The following is a 23,279-nucleotide window of genomic DNA, read 5'->3' as shown; positions in this document are numbered from 1 at the left end:
AGGTCTGAAGTACACATGACTCCTTTTATGGTATAGACCACAGGACATTTTAATATCCATCAGACAACACATTGTCTGTGAAGTATCAGCCAAATCGTTCACGTGATGGTCAAGTGTCGAACCAAGACTAAATTTCTCATTGACATGTGCACTAACTTTGCTCTACCCTGTTTGACAGCAATTATATTATCCATGGATTGGAATTATTAGATAGTCTTCTTCTTTTATCTGCAGCACATGCCTGGAGGTAGCACCATTTTCTGTGGGTGCAGCTATGCTGTTGATATATTACCCCTTGCAGTTTAGAGCAGGATTTTGAATTTGGCGAAAGTTCTGGAAATAACTTTTCTACTGTTCGATATGGACACAGATGGATCTTTTACATCTACCAACTTATGCTCGCAGATGCCCAGTTTAACAACCATATGATCGACGGCAAGTAGATTGATGCCTCGACCTGTGAAACACCAGGATGATCGTTTATAGCTGGGCTGAGATTCGAGCTCAGGTTATAGAGCTCAGATATGAGTGTGCCTACCTCTCGGCTATCCTGCCAGCCCTATGAGATGTTTACATTTTATCAATACGTTTGAAGGATGTAATCAAATGATATAATGATGTCAATGCTCAATTGCCAGGTTTTGGAACAAAACAAACTGAGCCAACATCGAGCAATTGTGAAGATGCAATGTAAATAGTTTTGGAGTGCAAATTTTTTTTTTTAAATCACAAAGGCTAAGACTTCTTTAAAAAAGTGTTTATAAACACATCACTGTGTTCCACTCAAATGGATGTGAAGCAACATACAGTTTTGTCACAGTATCATCACACCATAAAATCTGCAGAGCACTTAGGCATCCCAAGTCAACGGAACAATTATTTATTAAATCATGGAAGAGCTGTGCAAATAATCCATGATCAGAATCAGGGTAGACAGGAAAAAAAACAACACTATCATCCATAAAATCTCCTTTCTGTTATCATATGTGCAGAACAACACTTTGTTTTTTGTTTTTCTCACCAGCCAACTTATGGGCACAGTATAAAGTGACTACTAAAGATGAAAGAGAAAATATATTGAGTGATGGAGGAAGTATCATGCGATACCAGCAGAGAATCAGAATGATCCACTGACCATAGCATAATGGTTCTAGATTGATAGAATGAAGCATTGCTAAAGCACAGTTAAGGCACCATTCAGGTCGGGACCTTTGGTGTGATGATACACTCCTGTGTCAAGCAGCTTCAAAAATTGAACATGTGGGAAAACATTTTTGAAAAAAAAACCACTGACCTCTTGTCTGACCTACACTTTAGCAGACGAGCAGAAAGTGTGTTGGTCTGAGTACACAATAGACACAAATGTTTGTTTCCGTATATTGTCCTCTTTCTCTCCTCTCCACTCCACCATTTCCTCTCCATTCCTCTGCTCTGCTCTCTTTCCTCTTCACATGGAAATTACATTTCAATTTTTTTGTTCTGAAAATATTTCTTGTAACTGCATTGTCATGTAGATTTAAGCAATCCTCAAAGTCTGTATATTAAAAATAAATTGAATAAAGCACTGTAGGAGGTGAAGAAATTTTCTAGGTCTTTCCCTCCTTTAACTCTCAAATATGCACTGCACTCCATAAAATAAAAAACCAACTAAATTCACTGTTAATTACACTCTCTTCTTCAATTTAGCACTTTCACTCTCCCTTAACAGTCTTCCAAGTTGCTCTCTTTGATTCATAGTCATAAAGGAGAAAACTTAACCTTATCAACTTTTAACCCAAATGATCACAGAGGTCCATGTGGCGAGATGTCTCGTTCTGGCTCCGGTGAGAATTGAATCACCTTTTTATACCAATAAAACGATTCCTGCAAGTAAATGCCTTCAGTATGATTGCCTCTTCATGATGTCATCATAATTTTCAAGAATGAATGTCCATTGGAGTTATTGCAGGACATTTCTGAAAATTGTTTCAGAAGATTGAAAGAGCACAGGTGAGGCACTTACCAGGTCATGACATTGTTGGCACACTACTGTGCCAAGCAGCTACAAAACTTGAGTACATTCAAAACACTTGTTTATTCTTTCATTCACCTTTTGATCTGACTTGCAATTCAGCAGACGAGCACACAGTGAGTTTGTTTCTGAGGACAAAATGGTGTCACAGTTTCAAGACATGAATTTATTTTATTCTCCTCCTCTCATTTCCAAGTGATATGTGGGTTAAGCACTATTGGTACTATGCATGTTAAGCATTATGTTATTTTTGCTATGGGCTATCTTTTGCTCTCAAAGTGTTTGGCACCATAAGCACCATGTCTGTTTTATTTTAAATAAAAATGAAAGTTTTCAAAATAAAATTTAAAGAACATAAATTTTAAATATCAGGTTTTTACACCAACCCTCTTAATTTATTACCTCTGCCACTGAAGGTCGATGGAGGTTATGTATTCACCCCTGTTTGTTTGTTTGTCTGTCTGTCTGTCTGTCTGTCTGTGAGCAGGATATCTCAAAAGGTTATGGATGGATTCACACAAAACCTGGTGGACAGGTTGGGTGTGTGACAAGGAAGAATTGATTCAATTTTGGTCAAGATCCAAATCCGAATACTTGAATTAAAAAAATCTAGAAGCACCCACTCACTGCGGGAGCCATCAAGGGGGTCATGTCATTATATTTATGCCTATTTTACTCCAAGGGCTCCCAGGATAACACACCCAAAAAATGGTTGCGATCGGTTTAGCCGTTTTTGCGGTACCTGGGAACAGACAGATGGACAGACGGTGAATTATAATTCTTCATCATTGAGAGATCAGGCTAAACACAATATTTAGCATGATATTTCAAAACGTTGTGGACGAGTTATGACAAAACTTGGTAGATGAGTTGAGTCGGTGACAATAACAAGCCAATTAGATTTTCCTTAAGGTCCGGATGCAGATCTGGCCCTTCAATGAATGAGCTGAAATACGTAAACTGTTCAGCCTGGTGGAGGTACACGCTCCACCAAGTGCAATTCTCGTTCTATATTTAAATAAATACATGAAGATGGCCATCATGGATCCTCTATTTTCCGATGCTAGCCCATCATTAATGGGCAACATTTTTAGTAGTTACAAGACTGTCCCTTTAATGGCCAATGCCATCCATCAGAAATTCTTATCGCCTCGTTAGGATGCTCCTGAAACCAGAAACACGAGATATAAGTGCCTTTTTCAACCATCAAATCTAGCACAAATCCTGCCCCCATATAAGCTGTGACATTCCGCGTGGGGCTTTTTATAACTTTTTTTTTACAACAATTGCAGAAGGGCTTTAACTTTTACATATTATGTGTTGATCAATTACATGACCAAAATATCAGTGCAATTGAACACGAACTGTAACATTCGGAAAATATGAAGAAAAATTGAGTTATCTATGCTAAGAAATGTCAGTATGTGTGTGCGTGCATGCATGTGTGTGTGTATGTGTGTGCATGTGCGTGTGTCTCCTCCATAACTCCAAAGCCTTGAAACCGATGAGCCTGAAACTTTGCATGCCTACTAATAAAACTCCAAGGGAGTGTATGATTGAAAATTGGATGTTTGGGTTAATTAAAACACCCCTTTTGAAGATAATTAACGGCCTTGTTTAATTATATCCTTCATCAAGCTATCCTCGGCCACCTCACTCTCTGGAGTGTGAAGTCGTATCCTGGGTCTGACTAGGGTCTGACCCTGGGTCTGACCTCACTGGGGTCTGAATCCGCCATGTTTTTTGGCCTGCTCAACCATACCTTGACTTGGAACAGGCCACAATGATTTCTTAATGATAAAGTTGTTGTTTTCATTTTCCTCACTCATATTATCGAATGCCTGTTCATCATAGCTACAAATCGCTGGGTGCATTGCAATGCTTATAAGTGCCCGGAGACGGCAGCCTTTGTGGCTTTATTTCATTTCCACACATACCATAACCTCGAGAATCTCTTAAACTAAGCCAAATTACAAAATGTTTGCTCCAGAATTGAACTTTGCAGCAGTTCTGACTCCTAAAAAGTGTTCATTGATCTAATTCAGACATAGTTTCACATTTTGGGCATCTCCGGGAGGTGTTTAATATGACGGATTGGCGATCGCGAATTGCTTGCCAAGCCAGCCATTCCTTATCAACCGTTTCATTGGAGTGCTTCCTTGAGTGCTTATGCCACTTGGCAAGTGCTGTACAATATTCACACTGTCACTGAATACTGTAAATTGATCGACTTGAACAAAGTTCTGGGGCTACTCACCAGCGTTTGGCCCCGCATTGTCCTGCGGTAAAACAATCATTGGCTAGCTCGCTGAAAATGTGCAATTTTATTTTGCACCACGTTTCCCCTTTTGGTATGATCTTATGTCATTATACAACCTGTCACTTTGGCAGAGATAAATGCATATAATAAATTCAACGTTTTGTTTTTAAATGTTTCTTCAACCGCATCATTGGAGTGCATGGTTAAACCACTTGGTGCATGCTCTTCAAGCTTTGATGGTGATACCGTGGTTCGATACCGGAGTTAAGAAGGCAAAATAAATTAGAGGATTACAATCAAGCAATGACTCACCACAACATGACAGGATAGCCAAGAGGAACGCATGTTCGTTCTGAGCTGTCAAGGCAGGGTTCGAATCCCAACCTTGCTATCAACTGTCATCCTGGTGTTTCACAGGCAGGGTGATTCATCAATGTGTGTGCCATCTCTTGGATGGACATTGAACTGGGTGTCACATCTTCTGGAATTCCCTCCTCCTCTCCTCTCCCACTGCTTCTCCACCCTTGCCCCTCTGTTAAGGGGACTGTTAAGGACTAACGGTTCAGTTTTGAATTTGAAACTTTCCCCATAGGGTAGCATGTACGAATCAGATTCGGAGTGAGCCGACCGGAGGGGTGCAAAGGTCTTTGCATATGCGAGTATGCAGGCATGCGCTTGCCAGATAGATAGCGTGGGTTTTAAATGGTTACTCTCACCGAAGGAGAGGGTATTGCGTTTCGGTCCATTTGTTTGTTTGTCCGCACAGAACTTTTGTGTTTCTCCACAATCGCTTGTCGGTTTGAGACAATTTTCACCAGAGGAGCGACGACACATGTAGAATGTTTTATCATAATTATGACGTCATAGGCCACGTGGTGCGGCAGCAATGATGAAAAACGGAAAAACTTTGGACCACTGTATCTCTGAAACCGCACCAAGGAAAAAATTTAAACTTGGCACATAGCAAGTATTCTCATTTGGAATAAGTGTTATTTTGTTATGATGTCATAGATGCACTAATTATGACGTCATAATTGCATATGTAGAATGCTACATCTGAGCAGTATTAAAATTTTTGAGGGTCACCTTGGGTTAAAATGGTCCACAGAAAAGAAAATTGATGATGACATCGGTCATGTGATTCAGCATCCATATCGTTTTTTTTAAAAAAAACCTTCAAAAATATTCTTCTCTGAAGTGCATGAACAGATCGAGGCAAAACTAAATGTATGACCGCCGATGCTTGTGGAACAAAAGGTTCACAAATATGATGTCATAGGTTACATGGTTTGGCAGCCACATTGGATTTACCCTAAAACTTATAAAAAAAAATCTTCTTCTCCAGAACGGCTGGACAGATTAAGGGGAAACTTCACAAAAATGTTCTGCAAGCCTTGCGTGTACATGTTTGTTAAGGAATAATTGATAGGTCACATGTTTTGGTAGCCATATAAGATTGAAGAAAATAGTAAATAATGTTTTCTCTTGAACCGCTTAATCAATCGATGTGAATCTTCATATTTATGATCTAGTCGGGATGGGGAATACAGGTTTTAAATTTCAACTTTATCGGATGCATGGTCTGGCAGCCAGAATAAAATTTTTGATATGGGTTCTTTTTTATTGTTGATTTATTATTGTTATTTTTTGAATAAGGCTCACTTGGCTGTGCGGGATGTGTTTGAAAGTAGAGGAGCAGCAGCTGAAATGCGAATCCTATCCAGGTTCCTCCTGATGACTTCATCTTTGCTTTTTGGCTTGTTTTTTTTTTTGCTTTTGCTTGGGTTCCTTCTGATTCCTGAAATGCAGGACTGAATCTATTTGGTCTTCCATTTGATTTGAATTGAATTTATTTTAATCCCATTCTACATTCAAATGAATAATGAACAATAATAAAAAAAAACCTCATGGGTCAGGATCAGGTGTCCGATCAAAGCGGGATTGCATCAAAGTGGGGCGTCTTGGGACCTGGTCATAAATGCCAGCAGTGATAAAGTGGCAGTTGCAATTATGTCTCATTAATTACATAACACACCAGTGCACAAACGCCACACAAAATACACCACACAAAAAAAGTCCTGGGGAGGGTCTGCAATCTCTGATTGCTCTTTTTCTTCTTTGATATAGAACACAGCGGTTAAAAAGAAAATGATGAAAAAATAACCCCCACCCCTCTTCCCTCCTCGCTCCCCATTTTCTGCCACACCCTTGCTCCCCCACCCCTCCTCTCTCCTACCCTTCCCTCTTCCTCCTCTCTTTATCCACCTCCCCTACATCCTCTCTCCCTCGCCTTCCTCCCTCTCTTCCCCTCCCCTATCCCTCCTCACTCCCTCCACTCCCTCCTCTCTCTATCCTCTCCCTCCCTCCTCTATACCTCCCCTCCCTCCTCTCTCTATGCTCTCCCTCTTTCTCCACCCCCCCCCTTGATATTACCGTCAGCGAAGCGAGGCGTTGTATTTGCTATTGTACAATACATTAGCAGACAGGCAATAAAACCCTCTTATTTTCAGTGGAGAAACCTATTGGAAAAATTCCTTGCCTTTGAATAATTTGCGACACCTCCCATAAAATTACTGATTCTTGAAAAGGATAAGTTTTGAAAACTGCTTGCAGACTTTGTTTCCCACAATGAGTGAGGTTTGTTGCTTGGAAATATGGTGCATCCTGGTGTTGATGTAACATGCAGAGATGCACTTTATAAGTGCACACACATGGTTGCTCTCTGGTGTGCTGTCTATCATGTGGTCCGACAAGCTGTCAAACACTCCTTTGTAAATGGCATCTTGAAGCACAACAAGTTGGATGGGAGACACAAGAGTAGAGGCTCGTGGTGGCTTGTCGTCCAATGGGATGTCATATCGCCTCTCGATGCTCAAATCCAGAACATCTCTGTGCACACCATAAACAACACTCTGGTCGGTAACAGCAGTTAGGAAACTGGTGTTGCCTTGTGGCTGACAGTTACCTGCAGCTTTCACTTCGTGACGCATAAGCAATCACTTGTATTAAACCACAAGTTGTCATGCGGTTGAGTTGTTATTGCAACCACCAGATGACCTCACCACCAACAAGTTTGAGTTTATCCTCATACCTCACTTTAACAAAGAGTGTTAATTTCTCTGAATATCTCTTGCTTTCTTTCAGTACTTTCTTCGGCTATCCAACATTTTAAACATCAAAGTTTTTCAATGAGCGACACGAACATAGCAGAAAACAGTGCATTCACAACACCACATCACACAATTCTGGGAAGAATCCGGCCAACATGGTCGCTTGTGCGAACTTCCAGCTCATTTGCATTTATCTGGGAGCCCTCCATAAGGAGAAAAAGATTAACAATGAAGTAGAGCGACTGCATTTAAATTGTATTTGGCCATCAAGAAAAATTGGCCTTTCCCCCATATTGATGTTCTAATCATATTTTGCCACCAAAACACCGTACGATCATTTCATAGTCAGTTTCTCACGCAATGGAACCAACCGATTCACGGTGAATGGAAACAAATTGGCGAACACGGACCATTTGACCAAAAATTTTCAGACACGTTATGTCGCAACTCTCTCTATACCGGGACTTTAGAACACACCCAACACCCCTCTCAACTTCCCATGGGAACTGGACAGGGAAAGGCTAACCAGCTAAGTCAGATCCCCAATATTAAATAACCAATCAGGCACAGAAAGACATGGCCATTAGTACACGTAGTACGATACGAGTAAGAACTGAAACATTTAAGCAGTGGACAACAATCGACAGAAACGAAGACGAATCCAGGATGGTTCATTAAATTTTGGAAGAGATATGACAAAAGGAAACCAACTAGAAACTGGAAAACTGTTTTGATAACACACAAACATTACTCTTTTAAACAATGATTTCTGAGACAATACATATGCATGATGTGCAAGTTATTTTGCAATGAAATGGAGATTTGTTGTTTGAGAAAATAAGAGCCTATTTTAAAGGGTTTGTCCTCTTTAGCATTATGATCTGAGCATTGCCTCTTGATATTGAGAGTTCAGTTCCAAGTTTCATATTCTGTGTGGATTTGTCTCTCGTCTACTCATGATCTTGCAATTCATGTGAAAGTACACTGATGTCTTTTAGTATCCACATCCTGCACATAATTAAATGTCGGCGACATAAAACACATCCATGAGCCTTAGACACATAAAAAAACAACACTACACGATCATGAAATGGCACAACTTCTCAAAATTCTTCACGAGGACAAATCCTAAAGTTTGACGTTTATTGTGTGCCTTCATCACAGGATTAATGAAGCCTATTGTTCACACATTACAATAGTACTACATTATGAAAACAAGAAGATGATGGGTTTCACTCTCCGTTTGTAAACAACCAAATGAGAAGAACACACATACATACACCCACACGCACACTCTTTAGTACAACTAAATCACATTGCTTACAACATCAATACACAGAGTCTGACTAGAAAAAGGATCTTAATAATTATGCAATGCAAAACTGCAATGGCCAAACTGCCAAATTCCAAGCAGCAATGCTCATTTAGGAAATAAGTAAGTCTTCATAAGTTTCTTAAATCGTTCAGTTGAATTTGTTGATCTGATCGTACTCGTACATGGTATGCCGTTGCACTCCATTGCAATAGTCACAGTAAAAGTTACATTTCAGGCTTTGGTTTGGGTCTTTGGATATGTCAGACAAAATGGTTCTGAATTGGAGTAAAAGTTGAGCCTGGTCGGGATTTGATGATGTAGAGAACTCTTAATGCATTCTGGTAACTGGTTATTGAATGTTTTATGTACAAGGACTAAGATGTGTAATGTATTCTATGAGAGATGGGTAACCAGTCTCGTGCTTGCATCCGAGGAGTATAATCATGTCTATTGTTTACCCAGTACACTAGATGAGTTGCCCAACTCTGCAGGCTTTGGGGTCACCCCAGGTTACGATCTCAAACAGATGTGAGTAATCCTTTACCAAAGTCTAAGTGTGAGAGTACTAGGTTGCAAAGAGCATGGTGCCGGGCATCACGATCAATGAATTGTCTTATTTGTGAAATACTATGGAAGTGAAACTGATCTGCATGACTTAGATTAAAAACACGAGGTGTCATAGATTTATTGCATGTAGTCAAACTATGTACCAAGATTCCTTGCTGATTCTGAAGACCTGATTGATTGATGCGTTTACTATTGTAAGAACAGTCAGTGTCTGTCGGATTATTTAGGTGGTTGTGGGAACCTATCGCAAGAAATTCCATTTTATTCATTTAGTTTATGTCATCGAATAGTTAATGTCTAGTTTGTACGCAATTGTGGTGTCTCGTGCTTGAATTCAATTATCAGGAATTTTGGGATCAAACAATACATGGAGTTGTGTATCCTCAGCATATTATAAGTGGTAAGATGCGATGGTGACGAGCTACGTCTCTGACAGTCATTGTGTGCACAGAGTAGCCAAGTGGTCAGAACACAAAACGCTATGGCAATCCTATACTAACACGATGAACATACAGTCTGAGGCTTTGTGGCCAACGTCGATGCTGGTTGAACATTCAACAAGATAAGACTTAAACCAGTCAAGTGCAACACCGTGGACACCAATTCTGAGCAATAGACGAGACATCAAAATATCACTATCAATCATATTGAATGATGTTGAAAGGTCCAAAAGTGCCAGCAGAATTATTTAGTTTGAGCCAAGAACAGCCATTATGCCATTTTTCACTTGATAACAGTTTCTATATTATTATTTGTCTTATATGTCGACTTAAGGGGGTTCATTAGATTTTATTTTGTGTTCATGTTAGCTGATAGTAATTGTTCAGAAAAGAGCTTGTATAATTATCCTTGGCCCGAACTATCTTAGTTACTTTGATGCTTTTCACAATTGCGGTCGGTAGTCACTCAAGAGCAGACGTGATCAACTGTGCCGTTATTTTGTGAGACTGCTGCCAAATTCCAAGCTTCACCATTTCTTACCCGCCGGCAGATCTCATAGTGGCTGAATTAAGATGTAAAACGATTCAAGAACAGCCCAATGTCATACGTTATCCGCATAATGAATGGACCCAAGTGACTGTTAATATTGAACTCTGATGCCTTAATTGTGTCGATTTGAATCTTGATGAAATGTATTCGTTTCCTTTGTTTTAATGTTATTTTTACTTTCTTCTTGCTTTCTTTTTTGTCTATCTATGTTTTGTTTGTAAAATTAATGATTATAAAGATTACCTTAATTCGGCCTTTGACTATGATGGAAGTTGATTTGAAATATACCTATTATTAATGTTGTTGTTTTTGTTGTTGTTGTCTCGAACAAGTGATTTTATTGATCATTTTGTGGATAAAGGTCAAGTGCAAAATGGGCCTATAGTGACTTAGATTGTTTTGTTTAGACTTGATTTTTTTCAGGAAAGACAATGGATGAAATTAAGAAGATGTTGATTGAGATATTCCAACCATCATGGGCAGCAAGGAGAAGCTGACATTTCAGGTGTTAACTCTTCGTCAGAGCCAACGAGCTGGTCAATGAATCCCTCTCTTGCTCGGATGAAGGGTTAATGCTCAAAATGTCAACTTCTCCTTGCTTCCGACGATGGTAAGCATACCTCACTCAACGTTTTGTTGGTTTCAACTATTGCTTTACCTGTCCACCAAAGGCACATCCTTCACCAGCAAGACTAGTTCGTCATTCTTCAGGATAGATTTGATGATGGTGCAGCAAGCCGAAGATGGACAAACTCTGTTAGCCAGTGATACATTTACTATCTCAGTCAAAACTGAAAAAATAGATGCAATGCTTTTCTGCAGGAACCATGTTGAGATTAGATGTAGATGACAAAATTTGCTTGGCATCCAGACTTGACTCTCAACACCTCATCTTACATAGCCTGTGTAAAACAGGATAATGACAAAAAACTGATGGATACTGGATCACCAAAACAACTCGGGCAGGTTTTACTTGAATCCAAATTCGTTGAAGTTTCATGATCTCGTTCATAAAGTAGGAACAGCACCTGGTTGCTCAATATATCTTCAGTCATGGGAAGGAAGTGATGGGGGATTTATATGCAGCAAAGAATCCAATGTTCTATACCGTACAGCTCCTTTATATCACACGAAGAAAGATTCTCTTGATATTAAGTTAACTTTGGCCAGAATATGAGATTAGAAGTTTCATGTTTCTCATGAATAAATTTCTCATGGTCATCAGAAGATTGAGTTTTCTGATACTTTCATTCAGCTCCATGTCTCTTTCGCTGGGCAATATTAATATATTCATTACACCACTGCATTCTGCTTCTGAAAATTTGAGGTTTTTAAAAAAAACTGTGGCGGGGATGACAGAATCAAAAAGCTGACTTATCTCCTTGTTGTAACATTCCAAAGCAGAATTAGCATCACCCTGGAGACCAAACTATTCAGCGATTTATTTCACTAATTCTGAGAAGTATTCTTTCTCAATGCTTCGATAGTTCCTTATAGAAGTAACTTGTGGCTTTCACTTTGATATGTTCATAACAAGACAGAAAACGTGATAATCTGACGTAAGAAGTTAATGCACGGTGCAGTTCTTGATGAGGTACGTGGAGCCCTGGGTGAATATTAAATTGAAAGTATGGTCCATTTCATGCGTTGGTCTGCTGAGATGTTGTTGGGAGGTTGGCTGAGGAAACTGTGGACAGAAAAGTACTTCGAGTTTAGATGACATATCAACATGAACCTTGAAATCCTCATCGTTGCACTTGAATCATTGAAATCGTTGCACTTGAAAAAGTGCTTTGAAAGACACTTCCATTTAGAAATTGTGGATTTCTTCGATGAAACTGGAAAATTTTAAACGATTTGCACGTAAAGGTGGAGGTCGGTAGACAGCAAGGAAGTTCAACTTTGAAGAAATGTTATTAACATGAAGATGTTCAAAAGTCGTGTAGTTCATTACATTGTCCTTTGCAGACAATTTCAGGAGTGAATTGAATATAATTGGAATTCCTCCTCCATGTCTGGCATTAGGTGGTGCACTGCCTGATGTTGGCTCAGTGTTTAGGGTGGTGGCTTGGGATCCTGGGGTCTTGAGTTCAAGCCCCGTCAGCCTGTGAATTAATACACCAGGGGGTTGACTCAGCCTGTCATCCTTCTGAGGTCGGTAAAAAATGAGTACCAGTTCCAGTGTGTGTACTGGTAGAGGGGCACTGCATCAGCGACACAGTCGCGCTTCAAGAAATGATAGCTACCCCAGCAGCTAAGGTGCCATATGACCACCAGGTGGTACATTTAAGAAAACATGCAGTTGGTGTACATTAAAGTACGACAACTGGATCGTGTGCATGAAGCCAGCTTTCGGGAACGACGACAAAGTCTACATCATGCCCTCTAACGTAGTAACATTTCGACAGAGACTTATTAGCCACCATTGGACTTCGTCCGAAACAGGGGTTTCTGGATTTGTTCTCCATTTTTGTGTCCGTAGGTGCGTGCGTGCGTCCGCAACCATATCCCGGAGATGTATGGACCGATTTTATTCATACTTGGCACAAAGCCAACAAATGATGGCATACACGTCCCCCGCCCCCCCCCCCATCTACACACACGTTATATTAAAGATGACCGATTGGAAGAATGGCAACCATTTTAGTTGTAAAAAAAACCCAATATTGAACACATCCTCAACCATTTCTCGGACATCCATTTACCGATCTTGTTCAAACTTGGCACACAGATAATGAATGACGGCTTACATATGCACGTCATTTTTTTTCGAGATAACATCCAATATGGCTGACTGGTGTCCATTTTGTGACTTAAAAGTGTCCCCAGCCATTTCACAGACATGCATGGTCCGATTTTGTTCGAACTTGGCAAATGTCACAAATGTTCTTGTTTGTCACATGACCACTCAAGCCAGTTGCGCATACAAATAAATCTTGTAAATATGGGCTAGCCATTTACCCCCATACAGCAAAATTACTCAAAACACGGGAGCTGTGATGTCTTTTTCTCCTTGTTTCTTAAGGAGTGAGCATGTCAAATGCAGATTTTAGAGTCAGATTGAACACTGGTTGCATCTGGGACTACTCCTTAGATGTTCTTGGTTGATCCTGCGTAAATTGAAACCATCTTTATTGTTGAGATGACAAATGTCAGAACTTGTATTTGCTGCGGCTTCCTTCTCCATGCTCTTTTACCCATGTGAGAATTGTGGTTGTGGGATAACCTGCATGAATCAACGTTTTTTTTTTCTTGTATAATTGTGGAGGCTCCGATGATCCAGTAAGTTTGCACCAACTTCGTTAAATCTAAGAAGAGAGGATCGTACATCATGCATTCTTCACCTGGATGAGGCATACAGTTTTGATGTACTGCATGGTGATGTTCACAAGTTGATGGTCCTGGATTCGGGTTTACATCTCCTGAGATGAGCAACTTTAGTTGAAATAACGAGGTAGTATTAGCATATAAGTATAACCACGATCCTAGGAATTTGTACAACTTCAGCTGAACATTTAGTGTCTTGAATGGTCCTATGTATGACACTACACCATGGTTGTAGTTACAGTTGGGTACAGCATTGACACTTAAGTTGCAGTTAAAAGCACAGTTAATGCCTTTCCACATCAGTTCTGGATAAACAATGATGCTCAGTTTAGATAACATTCCTGTTGCTTGGTGACAAGACAAACTCATACAATAGAGAGTGGTCCATTCATTATCCAGATTAACAAACTTGAAGCCAAATGTATTTTCTGAGGTAGGTTTCAAACATGTGAAGCTTTTTCTCACCCAAGACAAAGTGGCTCACTGATATAAATGTATAGTACTTTCTCGGTGGGCTAGAAATTTGAAAATTGGCATTCAGGTCAGGTATGGGAGCATGTGCCAGAACAGCGCGTCGCTGCGTCCACTTTCCGCCGGTACTCCAGGGGCCTCCGTCTGGCCATCCCCCAGGCAGATGCCAGGCCCATCCCCATCTCCTTGAGATGTTGGTCAACCTGCTGCAACCATGAGGCACGTGGTCGGCCCACTGGCCTCCTCCACTCATGAGACTCCCTCGCTGAGAGAATCTGGTGAGCAGGATCAGCGTCAGGAAAACGAGCCACATGTCCATACAGCCGCAGCTGACGCTCACGGACTATGCAGGTAACAAATCTCATCCGAGTCTCTCTCAGCTACCGCTCGCTGGACACAAAATCCGACCAGCGATAGCCAAGGATTCTTCGAAGAGACCTGGTACCAAAGGAATTAAGTCTCCGTCTCAGATCCTTGGTCAAAGTCCAAGTCTCGCACCCATAGAGCAAGACTGGAAGTACCAAGGACCTGAAGACTCGGACTTTCGTCCTCCCGCACAGGTACCGGCAGCGCCACACCCCATGATCCAGTGAATCCATGACTCCTCAGGCCCGACCCAGACGTCTATTGACCTCCGGCTCACAACCTGCGGAGACATGAATATCACTGCCAAGGTAAGTGAATCTATCCACGACCTCAACATCCTCACCACAAACAGACACAGACAGGACAGCAGCATCCAAGATGTCACCGAAAGCCTGGATCTTCGTTTTGACCCAAGAAATCCGTAATCCCAACGGCTCCGACTCCTCATTCCGCACCTCGAGGGCCCCCAAGAGGATGTCTAAAGTCTCCGCAAAGATGACTGCATCATCTGCAAAATCAAGGTCCGAGATCTTGACATTGCCAAACGATGCACCGCAACTTGATCTCTCCGACATCCTCCCAAAAATCCAGTCCATACAAGTGCTGAAAAGTGTGGGGGCAAGTACACATCCCTGACGAACTCCAGTAACAACTGGAAATAAGTCAGAGGTGGTACCACCACACTTCACAGCACTCTCAGTACCAGAGTAGAGTTCAGACATCAGATCGATCAGTTTCGGTGGCACCCCACGAAGACCAAGAATCCTCCAGAGGACATCCCGATTCACTGAATCGAACGTTTTACAGAGATCAACATAGGCTGCAAGCAGCCCCTGCCGAAACTCTCGTCTGCGTTCGGTAAGGACACGAAGTGCAAGGATACGGTCAATCGTTGACCTCTTTGGTGTAAAACCTGACTGCTCTGAACGCTGGTGCTCAAGCAGATGGTGGCGAACCCTATCAAGAATTATCCGAGCAAAGACCTTGCCCGGCACTGAGAGCAGCGTCACCCCTCGGTAGTTGTTGCAGTCTTGGCGATCACCCTTCCCTTTCCAGAGAGGGACAACAAGGCCCCTCTTCCAGTCAGTTGGGATGATGCCTGTGTTCCAGGCAGAGCACAAAACTGCATGCAACGACACGAGTGCAGCATTTCCACCAGCCTTGAGAAGTTCAGCATGGATGCCACAGATCCCTGGAGCTTTGCCCCGTTTCAACTGGTTCACCGCAGCCCGTGTTTCCACAAGCGATGGTGGACCACAGTTGATTCGAGGGTCGGCAACAGGGATTGTAACACCCTTGATGTCCAACTCGACAGCTGGGGGGAGCAGCCTGGTACAACCGCTCAAAGTAACCGGCCCAGCGGGCCTTCACTTCAGACTCCTCTGTCAAGAGCCTACCACTCTCTGCTCGAACTGCAGTGCTCCGAGGGATGGGCTTGGATGAACGTAATGCGCGAATTCCCCTGTAAGCGGGACGAGAATCACCTGTCCACAGGTGATGCTCTACCCCCTCACAGATTCCTCGCACATAGGCCTCCTTGTCCACCCTCAGTGCACGTACAGTTTTACGCCTCAGCTCCCTGAACAGCTCAGCTCTGCCATTCAGCCTGGCCCTGCGACTCTGGTCAATGGTATCCAGTGTCCCTTGAGAGACAAAATTCTTCTTTGCCCTGCGGTGAACTCCAAGGCATCCACCGGCAACATCAAGGACGGTGGTCTTGAAGGTGCTCCACAACTCTTCAGGACCCCCCAAAGCACCCAGACCCCACAAGTGTCCACTCAGCCTGTTCGCAAACTCCTCAGCTACTCTCTCATCCCTGAGCTTGGCAACATCCAGCCTAGGCTGGGATGGTACCATTCTCCAGGATTTAAGGTGCAGCTTTAGAGTTGCTACAACAAGCCTGTGGTCAGTATTGAGGAACTGAGCACTCCGGTAGACCCTGCAGTTCTGGATCATCCTCCAACGACCGTCAATGAGGACATGGTCAATTTCCTTTGCCACACCGCCAGCATTGGAATACCAAGTCCAGCGATGAGCTTGCGGGCGCTGAAACCATGAACCAGCCATCCTATGTCCATGACTTCTTGCAAAGTCAAGGAACTTAGTGCTATTCTGGTTCATAGTTCCTGACCCATGGGGACCAACACACACCTCATAACCATCCCTATCAGTTCCAGTCGATGCATTGAAATCCCCCAAGACTAGAAGTGTATCTCGTCTGGGGCACTGATCAACCACAGACTCGAGTGTGGCGTAGAATGTGTCCTTCACGGTGAGATCACTCGCCTCAGTCGGAGCATAAATAGAGACCAGGGAAATGACACCTAAGGAGTGGCGAATCCTTACTCTCATAATACGCTCGTTGACCGGTGTTACCTCAATTATCATTGGGGTCAGCTTATTGGACACAGCTACAGCAACTCCTTGGGTATGGTAACCATCAGAGCGACCAGACCAATAGTAGGTGTAACCACCCACCATTATCTCGCCGCAATCCCGTCTCTGAACCTCAGAGAGAGCTGCAATCCCGATGTCCAAACGCTTGAGCTCAGATGATAACAGAGACAGGTGATCATCCTCTCTTAGGGATAGGACATTCCAGGCACCCACCCGAAGGGACCGCCTCAGGTTAACCCAAGGAGACCGCCGTCTGGTGGACGACACCTCAGCACCACTCCGACACACTCTCCCGCAATCTGACCCAGGGATGTTACCCCGTGGTTTCCCTCCTATCAAAGATTGGGGGTCCCGAAGGCTTTGCCCCAATCCTGTCATCCGGTGAGCTGCCCTGCGAAGGGAAGCTGCACAGGAGGTACTCCCACGGAGTGGGTTTTCAGATTTTTTTGCGTTTTTGCGTTTTGCAGAATGAAGCGTTTTACGGTGGCCGGAGTGCAAATCCTGCCACCAACCTCCTAATAAGAAGTGACCCAACTGCAGGAGGATGTCCGCAGACACAGTTGGGCACTAGATATGGATGGCCGTTGGCTCACAAGGAGCTCCTCCGCCCTTTGACAGGTTTTGTTTTTAATCCTGCTGGGTGTCCATATCCAAACACCCTCCTCACCAGAAAACCTGGTGGGGGAGACGGTTTAGTCGCCGACAACCCGACCATGGAACAGGTTAGTACAGGTTTACATGGTACCTGTAGCAGGTCACAGATCGAACCTGACCTGACAATATTGAAACCATCTTTATTGTTGAGATGACAAATGTCAGAACTTGTATTTGCTGCAGCTTCCTTCTCCATGCTGTTTTACCCATGTGAGAATTGTGGTTGTGGGATAACCTGCATGAATCAACGTTTTTTTTTTCTTGTATAATTGTGGAGGCTCCGATGATCCAGTAAGTTTGCACCAACTTCGTTAAATCTAAGAAGAGAGGATCGTACATCATGCATTCTTCAGCTGGATGAGGCATACAGTTTTGATGTACTGCATGGTGATGTTCACAAGTTGATGGTCCTGCATTCGGGTTTACATCTCCTGAGATGAGCAACTTTAGTTGAAATAACGTGGTAGTATTAGCATATAAGTATAACCACGATCCTAGGAATTTGTACAACTTCAGCTGAACATTTAGTGTCTTGAATGGTCCTATGTATGACACTACACCATGGTTGTAGTTACAGTTGGGTACAGCATTGACACTTAAGTTGCAGTTAAAAGCACAGTTAATGCCTTTCCACATCAGTTCTGGATAAACAATGATGCTGAGTTTAGATAACATTCCTGTTGCTTGGTGACAAGACAAACTCATACAATAGAGAGTGGTCCATTCATTATCCAGATTAACAAACTTGAAGCCAAATGTATTTTCTGAGGTAGGTTTCAAACATGTGAAGCTTTTTCTCACCCATGACAAAGTGGCTCACTGATATAAATGTATAGTACTTTCTCGGTGGGCTAGAAATTTGAAAATTGGCATTGTGGTGGTAATTCAAGGTCACAATTCCAGAACAACTCACAAAACTGAGCATAAATGTCTATAAACGAAGTATCCATCAACAAACTTTGGCTGGGAGAAGGGAGAAGCTTGAGCTGCACATAATAAAGAGCTCATCCTGCTCATTCATTCCTATGTTAATTGATTTCTTTATCTGCTTGCAGAATGCAAGTACAATAGATAGTGTGGGTGTGACGTCTTCGAATGCAAGCAAACAAAACAAAACTACACACGGACTGCATCATTATGTTTATATTTGTTGAAATAGGAGTTAAAATGGTGGGTTTTTGTGTTGTATTTTATTGCGGCAATTGTGCCGATAGTGATTATTGGTTGTCATATCATAGACTGCCTACAAGCAATAACATCAAGATTTCGATATGGAGGCTTGACTGAGTTATGAGAGGGCGTTCAAGAGGGGTTCAGAATGAGGATCTTACAGCAGTCCAATAAATTTGTCTTTTATTTTTTTAAATATTCTAAGTGTGTGTGTGTGTGTGTGTGTGTGTGTGTGTGTGTGTGTGTGTGTGTGTGTGTGTGTGTGTGTGTGTGTGTGTGTGTGTGTGTGTGTGTGTGTGTGTGTGTGTGTGTGTGTGTGTGTGTGTGTGTGTGTGTGTGTGTGTGTGTGTGTGTGTGTGTGTGTGTGTGTGTGTGTGTGTGAAGATAGTACACAGGTATCACACTTTCCTTTTATGCTGTCTCGTTAGGTTTGATTCCTGACCCGACTATAAACTATCCGATCGGTGCGTTGTAGGCATGATGTTGCATCACAGGTTGTGCTGACCCTCGGATGGACGTTAAGCTGGGCATTCTGTCTGCGATCATTATTTGTTTCGTTGGTGTCTTTCACATTAGTTGGTGTCTTTCTTGAAGAGTTGGTGAAAGAAGATGGAGTTTTGGGACCGGATAAACATCTGAGAGTACTGATGGAGATGGCAGAGCAGATCAGCATGATGTTAACGTTTATGCATTAACATCATGCTTCTATGCCATGTCAACATGAATCCGTATCAGGCTTACCTTTGCTCATACAACGTGATAGGCAATTCTTCACAAATAGCCACATCACTGATGTCTTCAAAGGTGTAAAAAAAACTTTTATTAAATGTAAGATAATTTCCTACATCTGGATATAAAATGCTTTGAAAGTTCACCTGGCTTCTTGACATGCTGTATTTGGCAAGTCATTCCTGTGTTGTCGACAACCTGCATTTTGATATAATATTGCTCCCTAGACAAAGTGTCCAACGTATCAACATACCCAAGCTTCGGGACAATTTTTGACCCCAATTATTTGGCCATGACAAAACACACAATGCTCAACAATAATTTTCTTCTTAACCAATCATAAATGGACAGACGCTCATTTGTCCTCCGTTTATACTCCGATTATGGCCGCGGGATTGTATGTGTGCACAAATTTCTGATGTCACTAAACACCCTCAAGATACTACTATGTAATTTGCCAGCTGGTCGTTCAATCCAAGAAGGAGCAGATATTAGTTTCTCCTAAGAAAATGAAGAAGTAGTTGACAACAATACACCCTCCCACCTTCCCTGCACCTCCCTTTGAAGGTTACTCACATCTAAAAAAATGCATTTTCACAACATTTGAAAAAGGTTGGAGTGAAATGTCATGAAAAAATTGTTTTGTATGGTTTTTAAACATCAGGAAGATTACAAATGCCTATTGAACAGTTCGAAACAAGTTTAACTAATAGGACTCTTGATCTTTGTTGATATAACGAGTATCACTTTTTCTGCAAATTGTTTGACTGACATCCTTGTCATTGTTTTCCTTGGCAGAATGTAGTGCATCACATAAGAATCCTGCAGGTCAACAACTTGTGATGGAGATTACTGAAGTCCAAGGTGCTGCAAAATTCAATATATCCAACGGAAGCTCTGGTAATGAAGGTCAGGACTCGTACAGAACAGTAGAGATTGTGCTCATTTCCACTGTGGCAGGATCCCTCAGTCTGGTCACAGTTGTCGGCAACATTTTGGTAATGCTGTCCATTCATGTGAACCGACAGCTTAAGACTGTTAATAACTACTTTCTATTCAGTCTGGCTTGTGCTGACTTTTTTATTGGTGTTTTCTCCATGAATCTTTATACGGTATACATTATCAAACGTTCTTGGACCTTGGGAGCTGTTGTATGTGATTTATGGCTGGCTTTAGATTATGTGGTAAGCAACGCGTCAGTCATGAATTTGCTCATCATCAGCTTTGACCGATACTTCTGCGTTACCAAGCCACTCTCGTACCCAGCCAGGAGAACCACCAAGACAGCAGGGTTGATGATTGCTGCGGCTTGGATATTGTCATTCATCCTTTGGGCACCAGCTATCCTATTCTGGCAGTTCATTGTTGGCAAGAGGACAGTGCCTGAAGACCAATGCCATATCCAGTTCCTGTCAAACCCTTTCGTCACTTTTGGAACGGCCATTGCTGCGTTTTACTTGCCTGTAGTCATAATGACAGCTCTGTACGTGCAAATCTCCTTGGCCAGCCGCAGCCGTATCAGACGTCGAAATAAGGAGAACTGCCGAAAGCCAACCTTTCATGATGGTTTCCTCAGTAAGTGGAGATTGTTGAGACGTGGTTGTGCCAACTCGAGTGGGGTGCCAAAGATACCCAAAATAGCTTCACTCAGAAATGGGGACATTGAATGCAAAGAGAATGTGAATGTGAAAGGTCAAAGAGAAGAAAAAATTTCCAATGAATCAACATCACTCAGCCTCATGGCATCCAACCCCAAAGAAGACCACACTACTGAAGGTCAGGCAGATAGCAATGAATGTTGCACCCGGCAACAATCTTCTCTAACAAAACAGTCAAAGGTGAAAATTGTCACAAAGGTTGACTGCAGCGATGGATGTATCACTGCTGTCGAGGTGGTGCCTGATTATCAAAGCCAGACGCCACGGCACGATAAGCCAAACAGTGTGGCTAGGAAGTTTGCGAACATCGCTCGCAATCAGGTGCAGAAACGCCGCAAGGTGGCGGCTAGAGAGAAGAAGGTGACGCGCACCATTTTTGCCATCCTCCTCGCGTTCATCATCACGTGGACACCTTACAATGTCATGGTCCTCATCAACATTTTTTGCTCCAAGTGCATTCCAGACACAATGTGGAGAATCGGATACTGGCTGTGCTACATAAACAGTACCATTAACCCTGCCTGCTACGCTCTTTGCAATGCCACTTTCAAGAAAACCTTTAAGCACTTACTTCTTTGTCAATACAAGAAGATTGGACACATTAGATAGAGGGTAAAATGCTGGAAACTCACTTGGGAAACACTAAGCCATCTGCAAGCATTGGCTGTGAGCCATGGTTTGGAAAAGTAGAAATTAAAGACTATGTAGCATGACATTTCTCACACAGAAAATGCAACCATTTATTGTGAAATCAACACTTTCTCCCAAACGCGTAACATCATATGGATAATAATTACCAAATATCTTCTTGGATGTGTATAATGAATATTGCTGTATTGCACCACTTGTATAAAGTTGCTTTTACAAAAAAGATAAATGTACCGCAACCTGAGTGTATCGTCTTAAGAAAACTTTACACAGGATAAATAATTTAAAAGAAGGTAAATGAACTGTGTAAACGTTTTGGATTCATTCACAGATGTAACCAATAATGATGCACGTTGTGGAACACTGGCTTTTAATGTTATATTTTGTTCATACCTTGTGAGATTCGATCAACAGATGTCCCTTTCATTCAGTGATGCTGTGTAACAAGTCTGGGTGCTTCTTCAGGGTGGATGTCTCAGCCATTCCTTTGTGAATGTATCTGACCTTTCTTTATGCGATGCTGCTGTTAATCATGCTGTACGCACAGTATACCTTCAAGCTGTAAATGGTGATATCCAATTCCATCCTTCAAAAGCAGGAATCCTAAAGATGGTGTTTGATGACCAATTTGTAATAAAGACTGTTTCAACACAATACAATTATTGTTTGAAATGACATGCGCGGCTTATACAACCATCGCAATCATTCACAAATCTTAGTGAATCAATCGATGATTTCCTAACTTTAATATACAAATAAAGATGACTGGGTATTTTTTTTGTGTGTGTGTTATCTGCTTTTCTGATGCATTAAAATTCACAAAAAGATGTAAGTTGTCTAAAATTCCTTGTACAGCGCATGCATTCAAGTTAGTCCTGTTGATCAATCTTGTTTTATCCTAAATGTAGACGATACCATTGATCCACAAATAGGTCAGTCTTTAAACATCTTCGGACCAACGTAAATGAAAGATCCAAAATGCTTTTAAAAACCTAACAGTCAATTTTCTTTTTACATGAGGCCCTTTGAAGTCCCATAACATTTATCCATTTTTTACTTATTCGGTAGAATTCAATCATTTTGTCAACCTTCATTCATATCGTATGAAAATAATCGGCCATCATATGCCTAACCCCAAATCACATTTTCACATCTCCTGATTCTCTTCTGGGAATTCAAAGGCAAACCATATCAGGTATTCATTCCTTCCAACACTAGTTCAGTATCTCCTCAGGTTCTACTCTTAACTTGGATGAATGTCATCTTATTTATACGGAAACGGATTTGTGCTTCCTTGGGTAATTTAAAAGGTGAAAAATGTTGAGGGTTCACTGGAAAGTGAAAGATTAAGGTGGTTCTAGGGGAGTGTGCCAGTTGTTCAGGAAATGGCAACCACCCCACCCCCCCCCCCCCAAAAAAAAGAAGAGCTATTCTATTCACCATTAATATGTTATCTGTCTGTCCCTTGACTTTGAACATAGTTGTGGCACCATGTTGGTGTTTCCCTGGGCAAATACACTTCATTGGTGCTGCTTATCCCTTTTCTGGAACACGTTATGGCAGGTTTCACAATGGCCTACTCTTTTTCAAAAGGTACTACAAATTA

At 41.9% G+C, this 23,279-nt stretch overlaps 1 protein-coding gene across 3 annotated transcripts in view; it reads left to right on the top strand.

Moving 5' to 3' along the window:
- The window catches only part of CHRM4 (cholinergic receptor muscarinic 4), a 62,291-nt gene extending 39,959 nt beyond the window's left edge, over positions 1–22,332 (top strand). For all 3 annotated transcript variants that reach the window (XM_085884244.1, XM_085884245.1, XM_085884242.1), the window contains one exon: positions 20,166–22,332. In XM_085884244.1, the coding sequence (XP_085740370.1) occupies positions 20,210–21,634 (1,425 nt within the window). In that variant the 5' untranslated portion in view covers positions 20,166–20,209 and the 3' untranslated portion in view covers positions 21,635–22,332. The remainder of the gene's footprint in view (positions 1–20,165) is intronic.
- Positions 22,333–23,279: the final 947 nt, after the last annotated feature.

Source organism: Eptatretus burgeri, chromosome 6, assembly GCF_056783735.1.
Source record: "Eptatretus burgeri isolate ZD-2024b chromosome 6, Ebu_testis_v1, whole genome shotgun sequence".
In the NCBI taxonomy this organism is placed as follows: Eukaryota; Metazoa; Chordata; class Myxini; order Myxiniformes; family Myxinidae; genus Eptatretus; species Eptatretus burgeri.
Note: the sequence above shows the minus strand (reverse complement) of the source record. Positions and strands in the feature narration are given on the sequence as shown.